This window comes from Bactrocera oleae, chromosome X (genome assembly GCF_042242935.1).
Source record: "Bactrocera oleae isolate idBacOlea1 chromosome X, idBacOlea1, whole genome shotgun sequence".
NCBI lineage: Eukaryota > Metazoa > Arthropoda > Insecta > Diptera > Tephritidae > Bactrocera > Bactrocera oleae.
In genome coordinates, this window is record NC_091541.1 from 32,287,501 (window position 1) to 32,314,382 (window position 26,882).

Genomic DNA, 26,882 nt, shown 5'->3' on the forward strand with positions numbered 1-26,882 from the left:
TTTCAAAAATGTTGCCCATGATTTTTTTATGACTAATCCTCATTGGTCCTTGTGCATTTGTTATAGTATTTCATTTATATAAAACATGCAACGTCTTCGCGGAAGAACAAGAAATATAATATAAACAAATTTATTATATATATTTATACTCTCGCAACCTGTTGCTACAGAGTATAATAGTTTTGTTCACCTAACGGTTGTTTGTATCACCTAAAACTAATCGAGTTAGATATAGGGTTATATATATATAAATGATCAGGATGAAGAGACGAGTTGAAGTCCGGCTGACTGTCTGTCCGTCCGTCCGTCTGTCCGTCCGTCCGTCCGTGCAAGCTCTAACTTGAGTAAAAATTGAGATATCTTTATGAAACTTGGTAGACATGTTTCATGGTGCCGTGAGACGGTTGGTATTGCAGATGGTCGTAATCGGACCACTGCCACGCCCACAAAACGCCATTAATCAAAAACAAATAACTTGCCATAACTAAGCTCGGCAATAAGATACAAGACTGTTATTTGGTACACAGGATCACATTAGGGAGGAGCATCTGCAGTTAAAATTTTTTTTTAAAAAGTGGGCGTTGTCCCGCCTCTAATAGGTTTAATGTGCATATCTCCTAAACCGCTAATGCTATAATAACAAAATTCACTGGAAGCAAATGTTTTTAGCACTTCTATTGACGGTGTGAAAATCGTTGAAATCGGGTGGCAACTCCGCCCACTCCCCATATAACGGTACTGTTAAAAACTACTAAAAGCGCGATAAATCAAGCACTAAACACGCCAGAGACATTAAATTTTATCTCTGAGATGGTATAAATTGGCTTTATAGGAACCGCGTTCAAAATTTGTCAGTGGGCGTGGCACAGCCCACTTTTAGGTGAAAACCCATATCTTGAGATCTGCTCAACCGATTTCAACCAAATTCGGTGCATAACGTTCTTTTCATGTTTCTATCTCATAGTGTGAAATCGGACAACAACCACGCTTACTTCCCATGTAACACCATTTTCAATTCCATCTGATTCTTTCACTTTCCACTATGCAAATCAGGTAACAATGATTATATCGGGGTAAAACTTTGCGTGAATAATGCAATTAAAGTATGCCACCTTGCGGCCAAAAATTGTCTAAATCGAACCAAAACTGTTCAAACCCCTAAGTACTAAATATGTGGACCCCAGTGCCTATAGTTGACCTTCTACCGAAAATATCAGTCAATCCACAAAGAAATCTCAAACGAGTATACCATTTGACTTTGCGAGAGTATAAAATGTTCGGTTACATCCGAACTTAGCCCTTCCTTACTTGTGTATATTTACATATTTTTTAGTTTTGTATATTCACTATATCCATATAGAGTAGCATAGCAGTATGAATGTTTAGACACTATACACCATACACATGTCTATAGTCTCAATAGTTTAAACTATACCTATGCTTTCTTAGAATCTAATCTAAGCGCCATCTACCAGGCTCAAATATTCTATTGAATATCTGACACAACTGTAGCGCAGTCTATCGGATCCAATGTAAAAGATTCCAAAATTAAAAACTATTTATAAATATTTAGTTATATAAACATTTTCAAATAGACCAAATTGTGAATCTAATCCATCCTCGAATCCCCTTAAACTCTAAATTTCATCAAAATGGGTCTAGCCGTCTAGGAGGAGTTTAGCGACATACACACGCACACAAGAAATATTTATCTAAAGATTATCTTTTTGCTTTTTAATTCTATTTTATTGTCAGTAACTGTATATGCCCATTGAAAGAATTGATTTTTGGAAAAAGCTAACTAGGCGTAACCCTTTAACCAAAATTTTGAAGATAAATATTTGTGAACACACAGGAGTTTCTTCTACAGATCCCTCTCCTTATCTTATGTTGTTATTCTACAAACGTTTTTTTTTTTTTTGCAGAATTCTTCCTATCATAAATCCAAGGGATGTAAATTCTGTACACGCTACGGGTGAGTAAATCTAAAAACAGTTAAAGCAATAAACGTATCACAATCCCTATCTCACATACTTCATATTAGTTTTTAAGACTGAATTAAAAAATAGTGATAATGGGATATATTTTCATATCATCAGTCTGTTCCGTGTGTCAGACCATAATACGCCGGAATGTCACATCAGTCAAGTGCAATTCTTGTACTGGCTGGTGTCACTTTCTGTCGTGTTCTGGCCTGCGCACCACACGAGAGTGGAGTGCGTCGTATGTTGCCCCATGCTGTGGGAGTCTGCCCTCGCAATCACAAACAGTGGCGTCGCCAACCAACGCCATAGTGCGACAACCGCCCATGCGGATAGCACAGCTGCAACAACCACCACCTACACGCACCCCACTCACCCCCAGGATCACGACTGGACACCCGCGACAAACGCGACTCTTACAATTTAACTGCAACGGACTCCAGAGCAAGATCGAGGAGATAGTTGCATTTATGAGCCGGGAGCGCGTAACGATAGCTGCGGTCCAAGAAACCAAGTTAAACAGCCGCTCAGATCTTCTGAGTTGTGCAGGTTTCAACGTTTTACGTAAGGATCGCGAGCGGGATAATGGTGGAGGCCTAGCCTTCATATTGCACAACACCGTGCAATATCGTCTAATCGATGTTGACATCGACCGCAGGGACACCACCCTAGAATGTCAGGGTATAGCTGTCCGGTCAGGCGATGTCGAGCTCGAAATATTTAATATATACATCCCCCCAGTTACATGTTGCCCAACAGGATATCACCCGAATATAGATGCGCTACTTCGTGGTGAAAACCGTCTGGTGCTAGGCGACTTTAACGCGCATCACGATCTTTGGCATTCCTGCCTGTCAAACGATCGTAGGGGGATGGAGCTGGCGGAACAGATAGACGATTCGACATTCTGCACAATGAACGACGAAGCCCCCACCAGAATTATGGGCACCTGTAATATCTCGCCAGATATTACCATCGCTAGCGGTGGTCTGATAAATAGTATAACCTGGCGACCTATGCTAACTCTTGCATCAGACCATCTGCCCATAATTATCTCGATCGAGAAACCTCCTGACTTTATTTCTGTGGATAACCGCACCTATGTTAACTTTAACAAAGCTAACTGGGTCGGCTTCACAGAATTTACTGAGAGCACCTTCAACGCACTATCCATTCCTACGGACGTCATCGTTGGCGAGCGTCAATTCCGCAAGGTGGTCGCTGCTGCTACAGCTCGCTTCATACCGGCTGGAAGAATAGCGGAACTCCGCCCTAATTTCCCAGCCGAAGCAGCTGTATTAGCAAATGAGCGCGACACCTTACGCCATGCCGAGCCCTGTGATCCCCGAATAAGGGATCACAATTTGGAGATTCGGCAAATGGTAAACCATCATAAGCGGACAAAATGGATAGAGCACCTGAAGTCCTGCAACCTCTCCGGTGTGAGTAAGCTTTGGACTACTGTCAAGGCCCTGTCAAATCCGAGGAAACATGACGATCGGGTTGAAATTCAATTCGATGGCCATGCCTCCTCGGACCCGAAGAAGTGCGCGAGCTACTTTAGCCGGCAGTTTATACTGCACCCTTCGACCGACAAGGCCAAACGATGTGTTACCCGACGGCCGCGCAAAATGCCAAAAGACTGCGCACCACTTACTTTCACCGATGGGGAGGTTCAGAGTGTCATCAAAAAGGCGAAATCGTCTAAATCCATCGGCCCTGACGGAATAAGCATGCTGATGTTAAAACATCTAGGCCCAACGGGAGTAAACTACCTCACCAAGGTCCTCAACCTGTCGATATCCACTCTTCAAATACCTGATGTGTGGAAAGTCGGAAGAGTGGTCCCACTGCTGAAACCTGGGAAACCCGCCAACAAAAGGGGAGTCTTATCGCCCGATAACTCTCCTTTCCCCAGTAGTGAAGACACTTGAGGCCTTGTTACTCCCGTCATTCACCCACCACCTGAGCCTAGCAGACCATCAGCATGGCTTCCGTAAAGTGCACAGTACCACCACAGCACTTAGCGTCATAAACGCCCAGATAGTTCATGGCCTGAACCAGAAGCCACCCTGCGAGAGGACGATTCTCGTAGCGTTGGACTTGTCAAAAGCTTTTGACACAGTCAATCACGCAACGCTACTTGAGGACCTGGAACAATCAACGCTCCCTCCAGGGCTGAAGCGGTGGACCATGAACTACCTGAGCGGTCGACACTCATCCGTACTATTTCGAGGTCAAAACTCCAAACTCAGGAAAATTAAACAGGGGGTTCCGCAGGGCGGTGTCCTCTCCCCGCTACTGTTTAATTTCTACATTTCGAAACTCCCCCAGCCACCAGCGGGAATTTCAATGACCTCGTACGCAGATGACTGTACGATATTGACGTCGGGCAATGGAATCGATGGCATGTGTTCAAAAGTAAACGGCTACCTCTCCGATCTTTCTCGCTTCTTTTCTGCAAGGAACTTAACACTCTCCCCCACCAAATCCACAGCGACCATCTTCACCAATTGGACGAAGGAGTACAGACTGGACCCGAACATTTCAGTCGATGGCACAAAAACTCCGACAGTAAATAACCCTAAAATTTTAGGCGTCACTTTGGACAGTCTGTGCTCTTTCACTCCTCATACGACCGCGTTAACTGCCAAAGTACAGAGCCGCAACAAAATCCTCAAGTCGCTTGCCGGCAGCTCATGGGGAAAGGACAAAGAAACGTTGTTGGCAACATACAAGGCAATCGGCCGGCCGGTCCTCAATTATGCAGCCGCAATATGGTCGCCTGGATGCAGTGACACGCAGAATAAGAAGCTTCAGACTTGTCAGAACACTGCACTCCGGACTATCACGGGGTGCCTCTTGATGTCCCCAATCGAACACCTACATAGCGAGGCCCGTATGCTTCCGGTTAAGGAACATAACGAGCTCCTCTCCAAGCAGTTTCTGCTGGGATGTTTTCGCAGAAACCACCCCTGCAGACGCCTGCTTGCAGCGGAGCAGCCTCCTAGGAACATCAAGATCTCCTTCCTTGACTACGTCGACGACATCAGACAGCACGCCGACCAGACTTCGGACGCAACTAACTTCAGACAAGCACTGACCGCCATTCACAGTGGAGCCATTAACACCTTCACCGACTCCCTTTCAGTGAATGGCGTAATACGAGTCAAACCACCACCCATTGCAGACACAGAGCTCGAGTTGCCTCGCGAATCTAGAGTGACCCTCGCGCAACTTCGTTCTGGATACTGTAGCAGGTTAAACTCCTACCTATCCAGAATAGACCCTGACATACCAAACACATGTCCTGCATGCAATGAGTCTCCGCATGACACTAACCACCTCTTTGCATGCCCAACAAACCCCACTCATCTAACACCCCTTTCCCTATGGTCCGACCCCGTCGAAACAGCTCGTTTCCTGGGCCTTCCGTTAGATGACCGCGACGACAACGATCACCCAAACGGGGATTAGATAATCGTTATAACAACAACAACAGGACGATCCTCGTAGCGTTGGACCTGTCAAAAGCTTTTGACACAGTCAATCACACAATGCTACTTGAGGACCTAGAACAATCAACGCGTTGGACCATGAACTACCTGAGCGGTCGGCATTCATCCGTACTGTTTCGAGTCCAAAACTCCAACCTTAGAAGAATTAAACAGGGGTTCCACAGGGCGGTGTCCTCTCCCCACTACTGTTTAATTTCTACATTTCGAAAATCCCCCAACCACCAGCGGGAATTTCCGTGACCTCGTACGCTGATGGCTGCACGATATTGACGCCAGGCAATGGAATCGACGGAATGTGCTCAAAAGTAAACAGCTACCTCTCCGACATGTCTCGCTTCTTCTCTGCAAGGAGTCTGACACTCTCCGCCAATAAATCCACAGCGATCATATTCACAAATTGGACGAGAGAGTAGAGACTGAACCTGAACATTTCAGTCGATGGCACAAAAATTCCGACGGTTAATAACCCTACAATTTTAGGCGTAACATTGGACAGTCTGTGCTCCTTCGCTCTTCACACGACCGCGATAACTGCCAAAGTACAGAGCCGCAACAAAGTCCCCAAATCGCTTGCCGGCAGCTCTTGGGGAAAAGACAAAGAAACGTTGTTGGCAACATACAAGACAAAAGGCCGGCCGGTCCTAAACTATGCATCATCAATATGATCGCCTGCATGTAGTGCAACGCAGACGAGGAAGCTTCAGACTTGTCAGAACACTGCACTCCGGACTATCACGGGATGTCTCTTGATGTCCCCAATAGAACACTTGCACAGTGAGGCCCTTATGCTTCCGGTTAAGAAACATAAGCTCCTCTGAAAGTGTTTTCGCAGAAATCACTCCTGCAATTGTCTGCTTGAAGCGGAACCGCCTCCTAGGAACATCAAGAGGTCATTCCTTGATTACGTCGACGACATCAGACAGTTCACTGACCGGACTTCGGACGCAAAGAACTACAGACAAGCACTGACCGCCATTCACAGTGAACCCATTAACACCTTCATCGACTCCCTCTCAATGAATGGCGTAATACGAGTCAAACCACCACCCATTGCAGACACAGAGCTCGAGTTGCCTCGCGAATCTAGAGTGACCCTCGCGCAACTTCGTTCTGGATATTGTAGCATGTATGTGTCCTGGGTGCAATGTTTCTGGGAATTCCCGTTAGATGACCTCGACGACAACCAAACTATCACTTATCATCCAAGCGGGGACTAGATAACCGTTACAACAACAACCACAACATAGATATATAAATAAACGATTGGGCTATGCGTTGCTGTGGTTATGGTCAACATTATACATTATTATAATAAGCTTACTGTATTGAATGTAAAATTATTTACGAGTAAAAACGACAACATCATTGCCTGTTTAAAAACTTAAGGAATTAAGAGTTAAACTTAAAATCTAAATTTAAAAGTTATTGCAAACTATCTTTTGGATCAAACTGTCCATAATCGCGGGCTTTGGAGTTTGAATACATTGAATATCTTTAAAGAATATATTAACAGTTTTTTTTTATACTCTCGCAACTTGTTACTACAGAGTATAATAGTTTTGTTCACCTAACGGTTGTTTGTATCACCTAAAACTAATCGAGTTAGATATAGGGTTATATATATATATATAAATGATCAGGATGAAGAAACGAGTTGAAATCCGGGTGACTGTCTGTCCGTCCGTCCGTGCAAGCTGTAACTAGAGTAAAAATTGAGATATCTTTATGAAACTTGGTACACATGTTGGGCATCCGCAGTTAAATTTTTCTTTTTAAAGTGGGCGTGGTCCGGCCCTAATAAGTTTAATGTGCATATCTGCTAAACCGCAAAAGCTATAATAACATAATTCACTGATAACAAATGTTTTTGGCACCTCTATCGACAGTGTGAAAATGGGTGAAATCGGGTGACAACCCCGCCCACTCCCCATATAACGGTACTGTTAAAAAATACCAAAAGCGCGATAAACCAAGCACTAAACACGCCAGAGACATTAAATTTTATATCTGGGAAGGCATGAGATGACTTTATAAGAACCGCGTTCAAAATTAGGTGAAAACCCATTTTTCTGGTTTTGCTTAACCGATTTCAACCAAATTCGGTATACAACATTATTTTCATATTTCTATATTATAGTGGGCGAAATCGGATTACAACCATGCCTATTTTCCATATAACACCATTTCCAATTTCATCTGATTCTTTCACTTTCTAGTATGCAAATCAAGCAAGAATGATTATATCGGGGTAAAACATTGCGTGAATAATACGTTTAAAGTATGCCACCTTGTGACCAAAAATTGTCTAAATCGAACCAAAACTGTTCAATTCCCTAGGTACTGAATAAGTGGACCCCAGTGCCTATAGTTGACTTTTTAGCGAAAATATCGGTCAATGTGTAAGATATATGTGAAAATGGGCGACCATCGAAAATCGGACTACAACCACGCCTATTTCCCTTATAACACCATTTTCAATTCCATCTGATTCTTTCACTTTCCACTATGCATATCAAGCAACAATGATTATATCGGGGTAAAACTTTGCGTGAATAATACGTTTAAAGTATGCCACCTTGTGACCAAAAATTGTCTAAATCGAACCAAAACTGTTCAAGCCCCTAAATACTAAATATATGGACACCAGTGCCTATAGTTGACCTTCTACCGAAAATATCAGTCAATCCACAAAGAAATCTCAAACGATAATACTATTTGACTTTGCGAAAGTATAAAATGTTCGGTTACATCCGAACTTAGCACTTCCTTACTTGTTTACATATATATACATTCATATATATGAACGTTTCTAACTGAATAACAATCTAGATAATTATGAACAGATGGTCTTAACCGAGATTTAGAGTAGGTCACTAGGTTATGCTATCTATCAGACCACCATTAGCACCATATATCTAGAGGCGTTTCGTCATTCATCTTGCATAATATCGAATCGTCTACTCTGTTTTTCCGAAGATCGTTGTGCGCGTCAAAGTCGTCTTGTACCAAGAGGTAATCACTTCGAAGCAGCACATATATGTTGGGGTTATATTCTGTAAGGCAACACCTTAACAGAGGTAATTTGTACATAATGATGATTTCTAGGATATTCTTGTGAAGATTGCTACTCACCGATCCCAACCACGAAATCGGCCTTTGTGGAAAGGTTTTGGAGATGTCATCTAATCCGCTGTAATAGTATTTATTTAATTTTATATGCTTCGTAGCATATTGAACAGACAAACAGTGGCTAAATTTAATATACTGAGTTGAGTGGAAAACGTCAACCAGAGGATAGGAATTCATTATATAAGGGATATGAGATTTTGACCAAGGTCTACAACAACTCCATTTATAACCAGTGCTAAACCGTTAATATAATTTCATAATTGTTAAGAAAACTTGTATATTTAATTTTATTAGGTGTATGTTGGGGGCAGAAAAAGGTCTGATCTTGTTGCATTAACCCTTGATATTGCTCAGGTATATTCGAGAACATATTTTCAAGATATTTTATAAATAAATAACTCACACACTGATCGTCATATTCTGTATAAGGTTTGTTAGAATAAAGAAAGTCACATATTTTCGGCATTATACTATACTATATCCAACATTATACGTTCAGTTAATTTCGCTTAGATATCTTGACCCGTATATACGGTATTAAGCCAACCAAAAGTTTGAAAATCTTATGTTAGGTATATGGGAGATTGGGGTAGTATTGAACCGATTTTATCTATTTTCGGCATTATCACATACTATAATGCTCACTGATTTTCATTAAGGTACCTCACATACTATCACCACCGGATTTTATCATTTTTATCCACAAAGATACACTGTTATTGGAAAAAACACTCCCTCAATTTCATTACGACTACTTACCTATTGACCGATATATGCAGTATGTATTCAATTGGAAGTTCGAAAAATTTTATATTAGGTATATGGTGGCTCTATAGGAAGTATTCTTCCGATTCAACCCATTTTTGGCATACAGGCAAACTGTTATTAGGAAAGAATTTACTCTGAATTTCAATTTTATACCTCCCAGATTGACTGATATTTTCGATAAAATGTTCGCAGTAGGAACTACGGTCGACATATTCGGTATTTAAACAGTTGTAGTCCGAATTTGACAGTTTTTCACACTATAATATAAAAATGTCGAGATAATTTTACATACCAAATTTGGTCGATATTTGTCTATTAGAAATCGATTATTATTATTAAATCTATTAGAAAGTGGGGCCTCTTAAACTGTCAGTTCTACAGAAAACTTAGAGGGACCATGTTGAAGTTTTTATGTTTTGTTGTGTAAATTGCAGTTTAGTATTTGTTATGTGTTACAGGCGGTATACCAGCTTTTATCTCACGCCTACTTCTTAAAATTGAACGGGAGAGATGACACCTGTAGATTTCTCCCGGAAATAACTAATCGGTTGGTGAATAATGATCCGTACATAAAATTGCAAATTTAAAGTTGAAATATTATATATGCTGGACGACAATAAATTATGATCATCTGACTTTTTGTTCTCACTGGGTTTAATACATCAAAACTTCTTGTATACGTATTGTACAACGGTTATTAATTTATTGCCATTATAAATACTAATAACGTTGTTAAAACAAGGGGTTGATGACAAAAGTATACGAATTTAGTTATCCAAATATTGAAAAATTACCAAAGAAATTTTTAAAAAGTTATTCCAGGCGCATATAAAATAACAAAAAACCTACTCTCAGACCGACAAAATGTGCTTACAACATTTTATAGAAGTCGGTTAAGCCGTTTCGGAAGAGTTCGATATCAAGCACTGCAACACGAAATTTTTAGACATACTTAGAATATAATTCTACCATCTACTGCGAACAACTGGACCGCTTGAAGCAGGCGATCGACCAGAAGCGTCCAGAATTGGCCAACAGGAAGGGTGTAGTGTTCCACCAGGACAACGCCAGACCACACACTTCGTTGATGACTCGTCAGAAGCTACGGGAGTTCGGATGGGAGGTTTTATCGCATCCACCACATAGCCCGGACGTAGCGCCAAGTGATTACCACCTGTTCCTGTCCATGGCGAATGCCCTTGGTGGTGTGAAGTTGAACTCAAAAGAGGCTTGTGAAAAGTGGCTGTCCGAATTCTTCGCAAATAAGGAGGGGGGCTTCTACGAGGAAGGTATTATGAAGTTGCCGTCTAGATGGAAACAGATCATCGAACAAAACGGCGCATATTTTAACTAAATCCGATCACTGTAACACTTTTTATAGAGCATTGAATGAAGAGCAAAAAAGCGGAAGGGTGATATCTGCCAACCTTATATAATGTGTTCTCGATACTTTAAATTGAAGTTGATGTATTGCACATATAATTCTTTTACGAAGGTATAGTATAATATATAGCTGCTATACAAACTGAACGATCAAAATCAAGTTCTTGTATGGAAAATTTGTTTATTTAACAAAAAAATATCTTCAAGAAAATTTGCATGGGTTATTGTCTAAGGCAGCGTTAGAATCTCTGGAAAAATTGTTTAGAGCGCATTACTATAGCAGCAGGCAGCATGCCATACAAGCTGAACTATCAAAAGCAAAGTTCTATATGGAAAACTATTTTTATTTGTTAAGGGTGCAAGTTGTTCTTTTTTCCCGTTTTTTTTTTTTTTATTAATTCGAATTCGTTTTTCGCTCCGCACATAAGCATATTCAACCTCCTAAGTGAGTGTACCTGGGAACTTGTGTATCAAGTTACATCGTCACATTTGTTGTGTGCATCATTAAGAACGTCAATGTACCATTCTTGATTATAAGTACATAATTATATTGATGCATGTGCGATTAAAAGGTGAAATATATTTTTCCAACAAGATAAAGTTTAGGTATTACCTGCTCACGCACTACATTTAAAATTCTTTGTTACTATTAGTGAATAACTGAAATACCCTATATGAAACTTTTTTGCAGATTACTTGCTGAAATATATTTGAAGATGAAATAATGTTCCATAATAGCATATCCGCACAAATTTGAACCAAATGCCAAAAATATTGCGGAAAAGTATTTTATTTTGCATATTTGCTTTAGTAATGCTTAAAATATGTCGTGAGAATTGAAAATGTCCTCCAACATATACTACGGTATAAGTTTTATAATTTAATTGTACACATTGTTGATTTAGAATTGTCTTTATCTAACAAAATATGTATCTACTTGTATATGTGTGCATCCACATATATACACAAATACATACGTATGAATTGAACGTTGATTAAAAAATGTGTCGTATCACGAACATTTAATCGACTATGCTGTATTCTACTCTATCTATTGAACACATGTATGCATAATTGAGAATGATCCTACATATTTTTTTTTTGTGCTGTATGCTGTGTAAAATTTTTTGTTCTGCTTTAGCAAATGCTTCACTGTTGCGCTGAGTTAGTGTCTCCTAGCTGCTGTCCCAAAAATGTTTCAATAATATGGTCTTATTGACTTTCTTTTGCAAATTGGTAATGATGTACTTAAATACAACCAGTACTAATTTTGTGCCAATAAATTAACTGTAGTATTTACATTCTTAAATCTGATACAAGTGTGTTTTAGTGATAAATATCTCCTGCAATATAATTTTATAAATGAGCAGTAATAGTGAAAACGGTATTAATAGGCCAAGTAAGCTATTATATCATCAGTTTTTGTCTCCTTGCGTATAATTGGATAGATGTATGTGTACATGCATATTAACGCCGGTAATATTGCATTGTGTATTTATTATGCACTTTAACCTTATTGCGATGACAGAAAATTCAGACATGGCAACTGCTAATTTTATTTTGTTGTAACAAGTATGAATATGTAAATATCTTGATGTATACTCTTTGATAAAATTAAATTATTTTATTGTAAATAATGTGGCAACGCTTTGATTCTCCACGTGCGTACACAGTCATCTCAAATAAATATGTATATATATTAATGTCGGTAGTGGGGACCATCTTAATGCTTTTAGTGCACTCATTCATGTTTGTGTATGAAGAAGGTGATTGGAGAAATTGTATGATAAAAAACAGTTAAAAACAATGTCAAGAAAATAAATAGGGAGTGAGTAATCATAGATTCCGAAGAAACATGTGCGTGAATGTTTTTACTAAATCCTTCGACACAACATGCATGTTAAATACCTCGCGTTGTCATATTTCGTTTGTATAGTGCTTAATTCAAGTTCTTACGACCTTATTTTGCACAACTATGTTCAAATTTGTGCGTATGTGTATTGTATGGTAATTACATTAAGGTAATTACACTCAAATGTAAACAAAGAGTCACCAGTCTTTAACAACTACAATATACACAATATACATGCAATATAATATATATTTATTTCTATTTTTTTGAGTCTGAGTTTACATTTTTGAGAACCACTTGCAGTGGTGCAAGAATTTCTAAAATCAAAAATATATGTAGCTCTGACGTTAATTTAAAATCGTTTTGAATCAGGTTGTATAGCCGTGTGTATTAAATTCATTAGCTGCTCAAGTTTTAGGAATTAAGTGGTTAGGTGTGGTCAGAGACATGAAAAAATGACAATTTTAAATATTTTTTGCTTTTTGGCCAGTAAATAATTTTGTTTATAAAAGTAAAAACATAGCATAATTAAATTTGAAAAAATGTATAATTTTAACAGCAATGGCTGTTTGTTTGGATCCAAATCCAACCGAAGCTCCTTGCGGTGACCATCACTAATTCTTGGAGATTCATCTAAAACAATCTGACAAAAAATAGTTTTATTAATGAATAATTTAGTGCCCGATCGAAGTTTTTTTTTTTTTATCAACAACATGGGGGCCTCTGGAAAATTTGTTCAAGCTTTTCGGGAAAAATCAAATAATGGTTTTACAAAATCGTAACTAAAAACAGAAAATTCTTCGATCCGGCACTAGTTTTAAATGTTTCCAAAAAGCTTTATAAAATTCATTGAAATCTACCGAGCAGTTTTCTAGCTACAGTGGTCACCAGTTCGAAAAACATAGTTTTGAGATAAAAGCAGTTTTACCAGTCGCTTGCAGAGCACCCGAGAACCGTTTGCTAGTTATCGGATAGCTCGAAAAGTATTTGTCCAGTTTTACTTTAAAATTAAGAGAATATTTTTAAGATATACTTTAAGAAAAGAAAAGAAAATTTTTTGGCAGATTCTGACTACCCTTAACCTCTTAGATGCATAAGCTGCTCAAGTTTATTAATATGTCAGTTGAAGCTATTCAACTTCAGAACAACTAAACCCTGTTTGTTTTAGATATTACGATTTAACTTACTGGATTACTTTATACCGTTTAGATTCGTCGTTATGTGTGGTATTTTAAAGAAATTAAGTGGTCTTATTTTCTTGCTAGCATTGTGTCATTCAGCAGGGAAAATATGGTTATCGCAATGTACCACACAATAAATATATTGAATTAGTTATGTTGATCTTAATGAAACAAAGTCAGTACTATAAGACTTTAAGTGAGTTAATAAGACGCCAAATATGATCGTGATCCATTGAAATTTTCCTAGAATAATGACTTATGAACGAATTTATTTTATTTTATTAGTTTCACCTGTTTGTTTGTTGTACCAACATTGCATGGTACTGAAACTGAATGGCAAAAGAACCAACAGTTTGATATGTACTGCACAAAAAATCACCTGAAACTATGTAGTTAAAAACATCGACTATGCTGTCGTTCCCTTCTTTTTCCCAACCTCAGATCGCCCGTAAATTATTTTTCCCTATATGCTTGTTATTTTATTTTTCGTTTCCGATGGGTTTCATCCTAATAAACGGCGGGAAAGTTGGAAATAACTATACACGGTGTATTGGGGTAAAGAAAAGTCTGGGCTTATTTCACTAACTTTGGCATTATTCAGGTATACTCGAGAACATACCTTCAAGCAATTTTAAATAATTAACTCACACACTGGCCGACATATTCGGCATAAGGTTTGTAAGAATAACGAAAATTATTATACGTTGTATATAGGAGTTGGGGTAGTTCGTAGATTTATTTCATATATTTTCGGCATTAAACATATCTAATATTATACGTTAAGTATATAGGTATGAAGCCAATCGGAAGTTTAAAAATCTTGTATTAGGTATATTAAAGATAGGGGTAGTATTGGCCCGATTGTTATCTATTTTAGGGGCAAAGATCCAATAGAGCCGATATCTGCGCTATAAAGTCAGACAAAAGTTCGAAAATATTTCTATTAGGTATAGCCGGCCTAAGGGAAGTATTGACCAGATTCTAACCATTTTTAACATACAAGTACATACTTACTATAATCAGGAAAGGATTATCTCCGAATTTCAATTACCTATCTTACACATAGAACGATAGGCACTGGTCTCCGGTATCTGGGGGCTTGAAGAGTTATGATCATATTTTGACAATTTTGGACATGAGATGGAATACCTTAAAGGAACTATTTGTGCAAAGTTTTATCCCGACAAAGGTGCTTGATTTGTATGCTGGAAAGTGAAAGAATCAAATGGAATTTATATTGTTATATGGAAAGTAGTCGTGGTTTATGTCCGATTTCGCCCATTTTCACATTAACATAGGATTGTTAGGATAATGCTGCTCAGCTACAGAAACAAAAATTTCAACAGCTAAAATTTATAGTTACGATACAATAAATTGTTACGTTTTTTATTTATTAAGAGAAAGCAATAAAGTCTCTTTAATTTTGAAGTCAAACAAGATAAGTCAAACGTGCAGGAATGAGAATTAAAATCATGTCATATACGGCGGAATGATATACAGGATTTTAACAGTAAAGGTCTAAACTGCCTTGAAAAGCGAACCGGGATATTAAATTTTATTTCAGACAGGAGAAAAGAACTGCAAACTGTTTCATTCAAGATTTTCACTAAGAATATTATGCCAAGCATTTTCCTAAATCCTTTAGACCAACGTTTAAAAAAACTTAAGATACCTTTTGCTTTCAAGACCATAGTATCATTGTGAAGACTAAAATTAAGCTTAGGGTCCATATTAACTCCCAAATCAACAAAGTTAAAAACTAGCTCTAGACTATGCTTTTTATTACATGGGGGTGCACTGATCTACTGGAAAAGTACATCGTCTTACATTGAGATTTAATGGCAAATCATTTTTATTACACCAAGCAACCAGCTAGTTTAAGTCAACATACACACTTTCATCAATTGAAGTGTATGATTTTAAAGCTTTACGTCGTCGGCGTGTAATAAAATTGTTGAGACTTTTATTACAGAAGAGATATCGTTAATAAACAACAAGAACAGAATCGGGACAAGATGACTACCTTGCGGGACACCTGAAGAGACATTAATTGTATCTGAAAGAGTATCCTCAAATATCACTCGTTGTGTTCTATTATAAAGATAAGAAGCTACCCATTGAAAAAATCTGATAGCCCAGAAGATCAAGTTTATATATGAGAGTCGAGAAATTTACTTTATCGAAAGCTTTGCTAAAGTCCGTGTATATAACATCCGTATGCTTATGTTCCCTAAAACCCAATGATACATGGTTTACAAATTCAAGCAAGTTAGAGTCGATTTTACGAAATCCCTACTGAGATAAGGAAATTAACGGAGAAATTGAAAAAGTTATATGGTCTGCAGTGATAGCTTTAAAAAGTTCACGTATAACTGATAGTTTTGCAATACCTCTATAGTTTTCAATGTTGGACCTAAGTCCGCTTTTATGCAAAGGGATTATAAATTTCTGTTTCAATATACCGTGTTTAAGAGAGGAATTAAATATCCTTTTAAAAGGCAAGTAAATAAATGTTGGCACTATTTTTTATGATGGTTTTAATTTATTTCTTCTTCAGAAATAATTGGAGCGTTAATTAAAGTATACGGGCACAGCACTTGCTGGTAGGAAAAAGTTTTAGGAGAATTTTTGTATTTCATCGCACATCTTAAAGCCACCATTCCTACAAAGTTTTATCCGGATACATTGATTGGTTCTTGATTTGTATACTGGAAAGTGAAAAATTCAGAAGGAATTTAAAACTGTGATTTATGGGAGTTGTCGTGGTCTTTTTTTTTAGAAGAAATGGTGGGGCTATCGTACGGTTTCACCTATTTTCCCACGGTTGTTAGAGGTGTCAAAAGTATTTTTCCTGTGCAAATTTGGTTGATTATCTTGAATGGCTTGGGAGATAGATACATTAAACCTACTATGGGGCGCGGCCCAGAGATGCCACTCATTAATGCGATTCGTTGTATCAAATATCTTAATTTGCTTCATAGTAATGGCAATTAATAGGTATTCGATTAATGGTGTTTGGTGAGCGTACTGATTTTCTTATGTGGCCAAGGAATATGCGTTCCACGTTTCATGTTTATATATACATATTTAAATTGTTGCTCAAGTTATAGCTTGCACGGGCAGGCGGACAGAATTCTGTCGCTTAAAGAGCTCGTGACGCATTTCAATAATATTTAAAAAAATGGAAACCAAAGGAAAAGAAATTAGTCTGTCGGAAAGAAAAATTATCATAAAGTTGTGGAAAGATGGCGAAATTTTCAGAAAAATTGGGCAAACTATTGGAAGAACGTATTCTTCTGTCCAGCGCGTCGTAAACACTGGCCGTCCGAAAATATTATCAGCCCGGGAAGAATGGAAAATAATAAATATGGTGAAAGTTAACCCTCGAATTACGTCCACAAAGATTATTGAAAACGTAAATATAACCATCAACAAAACAATTTGTGCCAAAACTGCTAGAAAAATTTTACGAAAAGTGGATATCATGGTAGAGTCGCTCGAAAGAAACCATATACCTATTTCACTTGTAAACAGGCAAAAGCGCATTGAATTTGCTCATAATTATATAAATAAGTCGCCAAAATTCTGGAGACAAGTAATATTTTCGGATGAATTTAAATTTTGCATTTTTGGTATAAAAGGTCGACAAATTGTGTGGCGCAAGTCAGGAACTGCCCTTGAAAAGAAAAATCTTGTTGGTACAGTTAAACACGGAGGTGGCGGAATTATGGTGAGGGGTTGCATGGCTGCTGGTGGTGTGGGTCAGCTAGAATTTATTGAATCCACAATGGATAAATGGGGTTATTTGAACAATTAAAAAAACAGTTTGAAACAAAGTGCGGAGAATCTTGGATTATCTTCGACGTTTTGGTTCCAACAAGATAATGACCCGAAGCATACTGCGGAAATAGTTAGACTTTGGCTCCTGTATAATGCTCCTAGACAACTTAAAACGCCCCCTCAATCACCTTACCTCAATCCTATTGAGCATTTTTGGATCTGTTGGAAAAAAGAATTCGTCAGCATACAATAACAAGTAAAGAGGCTTTGCAAGGTGTTATGAAAGAAGAATGGTCGCAGATTATAGCTGAGGAAACAGATAAGTTGGAAAGATCAATGTCAAACCGATTGAGCGAGGTTTTAAAACAACGCGGCTATTCAACAAAATATTGAATTTAATTTTTTTTAATCATTTTTAACACTTTTGTAACTAATTTTAAAGCTGAACGCAGACTTAATGGTGCCAATGTTTACTTCTCCTTACACCAAAATCCCGTTATCACAAAAATGAAAATAGGAATATACATTTTTATACTCTCGCAACCTGTTGCTACAGAGTATAATAGTTTTGTTCACTTAACGGTTGTTTGTATCACCTAAAACTAATCGAGTTAGATATAGGGTTATGTATATATAAATGATCAGGATGAAGAGACGAGTTGAAATCCGGGTGACTGTCTGTCCGTCCGTGCAAGCTCTAACTTGAGTAAAAATTGAGATATCTTTATGAAACTTGGTAGACATGTTTCTTGGTACCGTGAGACGGTTGGTGTTGCAGATGGGCGTAATCGGACCATTGCCACGCCCACAAAATGCCATTAATCAAAAACAAATAAATTGCCATAACTAAGCTCCGCAATAAGATACAAGACTGTTATGTCGTACACAGGATCACATTAGGGAGGGGCATATGCAGTTACATTTTTTTTTAAGTGGGCGTGGTCCCGCCTCTAATAGCTTTAACGTGCATATCTCCTAAACCGCTAATGCTATAATAACAAAATTCACTGGAAGCAAATGTTTTTAGCACTTCTATTGACGGTGTGAAAATAGTTGAAATCGGGTGGCAACTCCGCCCACTCCCCATATAACGGTACTGTTAAAAACTACTAAAAGCGCGATAAATCAAGCACTAAACACGCCAGTGACATTAAATTTTATCTCAGGGATGGTATGAGATGACATTATAGGAACCGCGTTAAAAATTAGTCAGTGGGCGTGGCACAGCTCACTTTTAGGTGAAAACCCATATCTTGAGATCTGCTTAACCGATTTCAACCAAATTCGGTGTATAACGTTCTTTTCATGTTTCTATGTCATAGTGCGAAAATGGGGGGCGAAATCGGACTAACACCACGCCTACTTCCCATATAACACCATTTTAAATTAAATCTGATTCTTTCACTTTCCACTATGCAAATCAGGCAACAATGACTGTATCGGGATAAAACTTTGCGTGAATAATGCGATTAAAGTATGCCACCTTGTGGCCAAAAATTGTCTAAATCGAACCAAAACTGTTTAAGCCCCTAAGTATTAAATATGTGGACCCCAGTGCCTATAGTTGACCTTCTACCGAAAATATCAGTCAATCCACAAAGAAATCTCAAACGAGTATACTATTTGACTTTGCGAGAGTATAAAATGTTCGGTTACATCCGAACTTAGCCCTTCCTTACTTGTTGTTTTTGCATTTTGAACTTAAAAATATAAAAAAAAAATACATGTAGAAAATTTGAACTGAATTAGCTATTTACATTTTGTTTTTACTTCACTTAAAAAATAGTGTCGACTTAAGACTTTATTGGCTATGTGTATACATATCCCTAAATCTATTTCGATTTTTCGTTTTAGGTGATACAAACAAGAGTTGGGTAAACAAAACTAGAGTAACATGTTGCAAGAGTACAAAAGATAAAAAATACGCTTTTAAAGCACTTCAAACTAAAAAGTGAAAAATAATTCGTGATATAAACTGACAGTAATATTGACCGAAAAAGACTTGTATTATTGTGGGAAGTGTGGGGTGCTTTGTGCCTTATTTTTCATATATCGATCATACCACACTTTGCTCTCAATAATAAAAGTATTTTTCGGTCAATATTACTGTCAGTTTATGTTAAGAACAATTTTTTGTCTTTTTAGTTTGAAGGCCATTAAAATCGTGTTTTTTAGTTGTTTAAGCTATGTTGATTGTACTCTTGCAAACTGTTGTAACGGAGTATACTGATTTTATTCTCCTAACGGTTGTTTATAACACCTTAAATTAATCGAGAATACAGTGTTATATATATCAAAATGATCGGGACGAGGTGACGGATTGATGTCGGTCTGCTCGTCCGTTAGTCTGTGCAGGCGATGACTGGAGTAGTAATTGAGATATCCTTATGAAATTTTAAACTCGTCTTCCTTGGTACACTAGGTACATGCCGTTAATAGAAAACTTACTTAGTTCAATGTGTATTTTTTTTTTGTATATTTAACGTACTCCTACGTACTCATGTTTATTTACTTATGCTGAGCAACAACACAAAAAAGTCTCTCAGCCAGCATATGACATTATCCGATTGTAGCAGATCTCCGAAGAGTAAGTGGCAAATATACTACTTTGTTCTTCTTTGTCCGATCTTTTTGCATACATAACTAAGAAAAATACTCAAGTAAGCTTGAGGTGTACCCTTTGTTTCGGTGCACCGCCTCAGTTCTGGTATGTACATATGTATATGCTACATTCACTAGCAGTCAAGTCTACGCTCCTATGCAAAATAAATGTTTACTGCTTTAAATCTAAGGCATCATTGCTTAAATAAGTGAAATTTTTATACTCCTGCAACATGTTGCTACATAGTATAGTAGTTTGGTTTACCTAAGGGTTGTTTGTATTACCTCAAATTAATCGAGTTAGATGTAGGATTATATATTATAAATGATCAGGATGACGAGACGAGTTGAAATTCGGATGTCTGTCCGTCCGTGCAAGCTGTAACTTGAGTAAAAATTAAGATGTCTTGGTGAAACTTGGTGCACATGCTTCTTGGCAACGTTAGACGGTTGATATTGTAGATGGGTAAATTGCCATAACTAAGCTCCATAATAAGACTGCTATTTGGTACAACGAATCGCATTAGGGAAGGGCATCTTCAGTTGAAATGTTGTTTTAAGTAGGCGTGGCCCCGCCCTATAATAGGTTTAATGTGCATATCTCCGAAACGACTAAAGCTTTAATAACCAAATTCACTCAAGACAAATCTTGTTAGCACTTCTACCGACAGTGTGAAATCGGGTAATAACTCCGCCCACCCTCCATGCGGCTCTGATTAAAACTACTAAAAGTGCGATAGCTCATTAAATCAGTCTGAGAGTTTGAATTTTACACCTAGGATGATACATATAAGCTTTATAGGTGCCAATACAAAAATTTCATCTTAAGGTGATCGGGTTCTACTAAACTGATTTCAATCAAATTCGGTATGTAACATTCTTCTGACATTGCTATGTTACAGTGTAAAAATGAGTCGGGTCAATACTTCCCTTAGCCTCCATATACCTAACATAGAGTTTTTCGAACTTCTGGGGGACTTTATACCGCATATATCGGCCAATATGTGAGTTATGCAATAAAAATGAGAGAGCGTGATTTACTCATAACAGTGTATCTTTGTTCCTAAAATTGATAAAATCGGGTGAAAACTTGACCTAGCCTCGATATAACTAATATCAGGATTATCGAACATCCGGTTGACTTTACTGTATATGATTGGTGATGGTATGTGAGGTACATGAATGAAGTCCTGAAAGCATTTCATTACTCTGAGGCATGTTAATAGTATGTGGTATTGACAGAAATACATAAAATCGGGTCAATACTTCCACAAACTCCCATATATTGCATATAATGATTTTCGTATTTCTAACAAGTTTTATGCTGAATCTGTCGTTCAAGCCCCAATATACTCCATATAATGACTTCTGTCTTTGCACCTGACTTTAAGGTCAGGTTGGTCAAAATGTGATATTTTAATGAAATTAAATGGACAAGTTTTCATAAAAATGATTTGGCATTGAATTATAATATATACCTTGGTCTAATCCTCATATCCCAAATGCAATGAATTCCGATCCTCTGGTTGATAGTAATTTTAGCCTTTTTAGTCGAGTTAAAATCATATACATATATCTCATTTGAAGGTGTTTTTAATATAATTTTGGCTGACACGAACTAAAATATAGCAATAAAACTGAGTCTAAGTTTATGGCCTTTAATATTAATCAAGAAGATACCAAATTTGATTGTAATTTATTAACGATTTCATCGAATAATGGATGTTTTATTCTTACGCAAAATTGTTTAATATAAAGTTTGCCAGCACCTGAGGGAATTTATCGGGCTTTGATTCGGGCAAGTTGCAAGAGTATAAAATTATCGGTTAACCCGAACTTAACCCTTCTTTACTTGTTTATATATGCTATTGTTCTCAGTAAGAGAATGTTTTGAATAATTGTCCGAACTGATGTGCAAGTTCTACCAATGGTGTATGTTATTTGGGTGTTATTTATATTGGCATGATTATTACCGTTAGCATCTTAGCTTACTGAGGATAATAGTTATTTAGCAATGATTCCTAAGATTTTAAGCAGTAAACATTTATTTTGCAAAGGAGCGTAGACCTATGACTACTAGTGTACCTATATGTGTTGTAAACAAAGTGGATTTGAAAAAAAATTGTTAAACAGTAATAAACTGATTTATTTATAAAATATTAGACTTAGCGTCTCTGTTTATATAAATCTGAATTTTTCTCTAAAGTTGTATATATGTATGTAAATGATTAAAAATTAATTATTTGTCATTTTAACAAAAAAAAAGTTTGATCGATAGATGCTCAAAATATTCTAAAATGAATAATACAACTTTTACAAAAATGTTTACAGTTCTCAATAAGCAACGCTCAAAACTCTAAAAATACAAAATAGAAAGCAAATACATGGGTACACCGGCTACTGATCATGTCTATTTTTTTTGTATTTGGCTCTGCCTGTCATGAATTTTGTTTTACATTTTTCATTTTTTGGCAAGTAAGATCGGCACAAGTCTGTGCAAATAAAAACGAAGAGTGTATAAAAGAAATACAACTTTGGGATATCGGTAGACTCCTTTAAATGACAATTTGTTTCTGATCGCTTATTGACCTCTTTGCTGTCATTTCCACAACTAAATGGAGTGGAGTAAGATCTAGAATCACCTATAGTGCAGCGATTGGGCACGTGCACATGGCAGTAGTGATACATACGCATGCCAGCCTCTGCTCTTACGTCAAGGAGTATTACATAGACATTTAATAAAAATTGACCAGAAACGGGATTTAGTTTCAACTTGATGAATTCTTTAATTTGAGCAAATTTAAAAATCAACTGTTTGTAACAAACAAAATCGATTTACGCAATGTTATCAAGAGGAAGAGAATACTTCTACCGTGAACAACTTAATTATCTTAATGACACGTGGTCTACGTCTAAGTCATTGTATCAATTCAAATGCTGATACACTGAATATTTATTAGCGTCGTTTAACTTCTTCGTTTGAAAAAATCGTTTTTTTTTTTTTACTATTCACGTCGCTGAACTCGTTTTTTCAGAAATAGTGGTGTTTTAAAGTTTTGGCATGATTCTGACAAAACTATAAAATTTATTTGAAATATTGTTTCAGATTTACAAAACATCCCGCTATGTTTAGACATGAGCTTTTTTGGCGATAATTTTTTCTTGATTAATTACAGTCTTTTAGCTTTTTGTACTTCTTTTAAATTGCTGCCCTTTTCAGATTTTAAAATATTTAAAAAGCTTACGCCCACTTTCAGAAGGGAGGTGTCGGTACTGATATTTAAAGATTTGGTTTCAAATTCAATAATATTACATCTATTAGGTTTAGGTTTTATTGATTTTTCAAAAGATGATAAATTTGTGTACATTTGTCCGATTTAAGTCAAATATGCGCCGTTTTGTTCGTAAACTTGTTGCTAACGAGATGGCAACTTCATTATACCCCTTTCGTAGAAGGCTGCGTCCCTATTGGCAAAAAACTCGGAGAGCCAATTTTCACAGGCCTCTCTTGAGGCCAACTTCTCACCATTAAGCACGTTCGCCATGGACAGGAAAAGATGATAATCACTTGGTGCCAGGTCCGGACTATAAGGTGGGTGCATTAGGACCTCCCATCCGAGCTCCCTGGCGTTGTCCTGATGGAACACAATTCGGCCTCTGTTGACCAAAGATGGTCTTTTCTGGATGAGTGCTGCCTTCAAGCGGTCCACTTGGTAGTAGAGGGCCGAATTGAGCGTTTGGCCATAGGGGAGCAGCTCGTAGTAGATGATTCCTTGCCAATCCCACTAAACACACAGCAAAACCTTCCTGGCCGTCAATCTGGTCTTGGCCACCGTCTTGGCCGCTTCCCCGAGCTTTGACCACGACCGTTTGCGCTCGATGTTGTCGTAAGTGACCCATTTTTCATCGCCAGTCACAATCCGCTTCAGAAACGGGTCGATTTTGTTGTGATTCAGCAGCGATTCGCAGATGGAAATGCTGTCCATCATGATTTTTTACGTTAGTTCGTGTGGCACCCAAACAATCGAGCTTCTTTTTGAATCCAAGGTTATGCAAATGGTTCCAAACGGTTTTCTGGCTTATCTTCAGTTCCTCAGCAATTAAATAAGTGCTCACACGACGGTCTGTTTCCACTATTTCCATGATTTTATCGCAATATTCGACAACAGGCCTCTCGACACGTGGTGCATCTTTAACATCGAAACTACCGGAACGGAACCTAGCAAATCACTTTTGTGCTACATGTTCGTTTACAGTATCGGGCCCATAAACTAAATTAATTTTTTCAGCTGCTTTGGCTGCTTTTTCGCCTTGATCGAAGAAAATTTGTAATATATAGCGAATTTTCTCTTTGCTCGTGTCCATCTTTGACGAGCGCTCACAACGTACTGAGTCAATCAATCGAAAAACTGTCAAAGACATTTAGGGCGAATAAACGCGTTTTCAGCGCCGTATAGTATGACATGATGCGACACGTAACACTAATGCTATGGACAATAACGTCATCTCTTAGATATAAATCGAACGAATATTTTACTTGACCTAATATATCTCACGTATTGACCGATATTTTCTGTAAAAGAGCACTGAGATCTATATATAATATTAGGTATCTAATGGCTTGAGAAGTTATTGTCCGATTTTGAAAACTTTTAGACACGAGATGGCATATCTTTAAGGTACTATTCGTACAAAGCTTTTTCCGATATATTCGTTGGTGCTTTTTTTATGTACTGTAAAGTTATGTAGTCTAGTGATGGAGTTTAAAATTATGATATATGGGAGGTAAGCGTGGTCGTGACATAAGAATGTCAGTATAATACTATGTACCAAATTTAGTTGGATTTGGCTGAGCAGTTCTTGAAGTAGAGAACTTCTGCCAAACGTGGGCAGTGCCATGCCCATTTTGCAAATTTTACACTGATTCCTATAAAAAGCTTCCGTACCATATTTACTTTGACGCGATATATTTGATGCTTTTCGGTAATGAATTAACGCACGTTTAGTAGTTTTCAACGCAACCGTTATATTAGGGGATGATTCTTGTCTTCAGTAAGATTGGTTGATATAGCTTTTGTGGTTTGTGAGATATGTACATTAAACGTATTAGAGGATGGGTTACGTCCACTTTTACATATGCTTTTAGTATTTTGATGCTTTGTCCTAACTCACAGTTGTATGTCACATACTATCCTTCAAAATTAAATAAAATATCGTGTTGTTTTATGTTTCAGAAACCGAATCGAGTGATATATTACCATCAATGCAACATGTTCATTGTCAGCCACATACAACATCGCACATAGAAGAAGTTGTGTCTGCAAAATCTGACTGCGTTCGACAGCAACTGCCCTTTTTACAAACCCATCAACAACAATCACACCATCTCGTGTCACAAACAAAAGAACATCTAGAGCAAGAAATATCAGCAGATGTAAATATTATTACGGACGTAATTAATAGCAACGTGTGCAAAGAAAGGGGTTCTAGAGACGGAAATCATACACAACAGAAACAAAATTCCAGCCCAACGTTGACTACTACAGTTGACTCATCAATTAGTGTTCCGAGTTCAGTAGCATCGGGAGCTAATAAAGATTCAGTGTCTTCAGAATTGCAGCAGCAACTTCAAAATTTTGAATATAATAGGGATGTGGATCTAGAAGAACCTGTAACAACTTTAAGCCTCTCGAATGCCATCGGTAGCAGCGTACCTGAAATTTTGACGCATATAGATGTTACACACCTGCAGGAGACCAATCTACCAGCACGAAGTATGCAACTTACACGGGAAACACCGGATGGAATAAAAGGGAATAAAAATATTTCTAATATTAATAGTGGCACGGAGCAATCTTCCGAAAGTAATCATGTTGAATTTGAGACCAAAAATGTGCCATCATCTTGTGAAGCACAGAATACTAGTGATTGGGAAGATAACTCTAAAGTGGATTACAACATCAATAATGTAAACAAAAGTCAGACATTACCGTTCAATAAAAATGAAGAAGACGAGGACACAGCTCAAACTCAAATCGTTCAGTCTCAGTGTTCAAAATCCGGACATTCTGAGAGGGCGAATGAATGGGACGAAACTGATCATCAACGGCTTATGGAAAATTCCGAATCTAGTGGAGTTGCGGAGTTGACAACAAATGCTAAAAAATTGACATCCGAAACAGCGGAAGTAGAAGATGCTGCCAATGACATTAAAAATAGTAATACTAGCATCGAAAAGAATATAGTTGCGAAGGAAGAGGAGTCTACCAGTAATATTACTTCTTCAGATAATAACAACGCCTCTTGTGTTGCTGATCAATCTGCAGTGCCACAATTTCTGATTAGCTATAATGAGGGTCAGTGGTCACCCAACAATCCGTCAGGGAAAAAGCAGTACGACAGAGTACAACTTCTAAAATTACGTGAGGCGATAGCATCTCGTCGGCAACCTGAAGTTAAGAATGTATCAATATTACCTACGCCTAATTTGATGCCATCCTTTATTCGAAACCCAAAGCGTGTTCATTCGGTCGGTTCTTTAAGCACTAATCGCGGTGTTACTGGAAATGTATCTGGACCCGATGGTTATGGAAATAAGCAAACATCTATGTCAGGAGTACATGGACGTGGGAGCATGAAAGGTAAAAATGATAATGACAATTTTTATAACAATTTTAAAAGTTTTCGC

General features: G+C 37.6%; 1 protein-coding gene across 8 annotated transcripts in view; it reads left to right on the plus strand.

The window, feature by feature from the left end:
- eIF4G1 (eukaryotic translation initiation factor 4G1) overlaps positions 1-26,882 on the plus strand; it is an 81,266-nt gene that overhangs the window by 50,362 nt on the left and 4,022 nt on the right. For 5 of the 8 annotated variants that reach the window (XM_036367227.2, XM_014237276.3, XM_036367225.2 and 2 more), the window contains 2 exons: positions 1,926-1,975; positions 25,429-26,835. In XM_036367227.2, the coding sequence (XP_036223120.2) occupies positions 1,926-1,975; positions 25,429-26,835 (1,457 nt within the window). Of the gene's footprint in view, positions 1-1,925; positions 1,976-11,928; positions 12,017-12,127; positions 12,180-12,213; positions 12,257-25,428; positions 26,836-26,882 lie in introns of those variants that run through there. The other 3 variants (XM_014237279.3, XM_036367231.2, XM_070112528.1) reach the window with 3 other exon arrangements.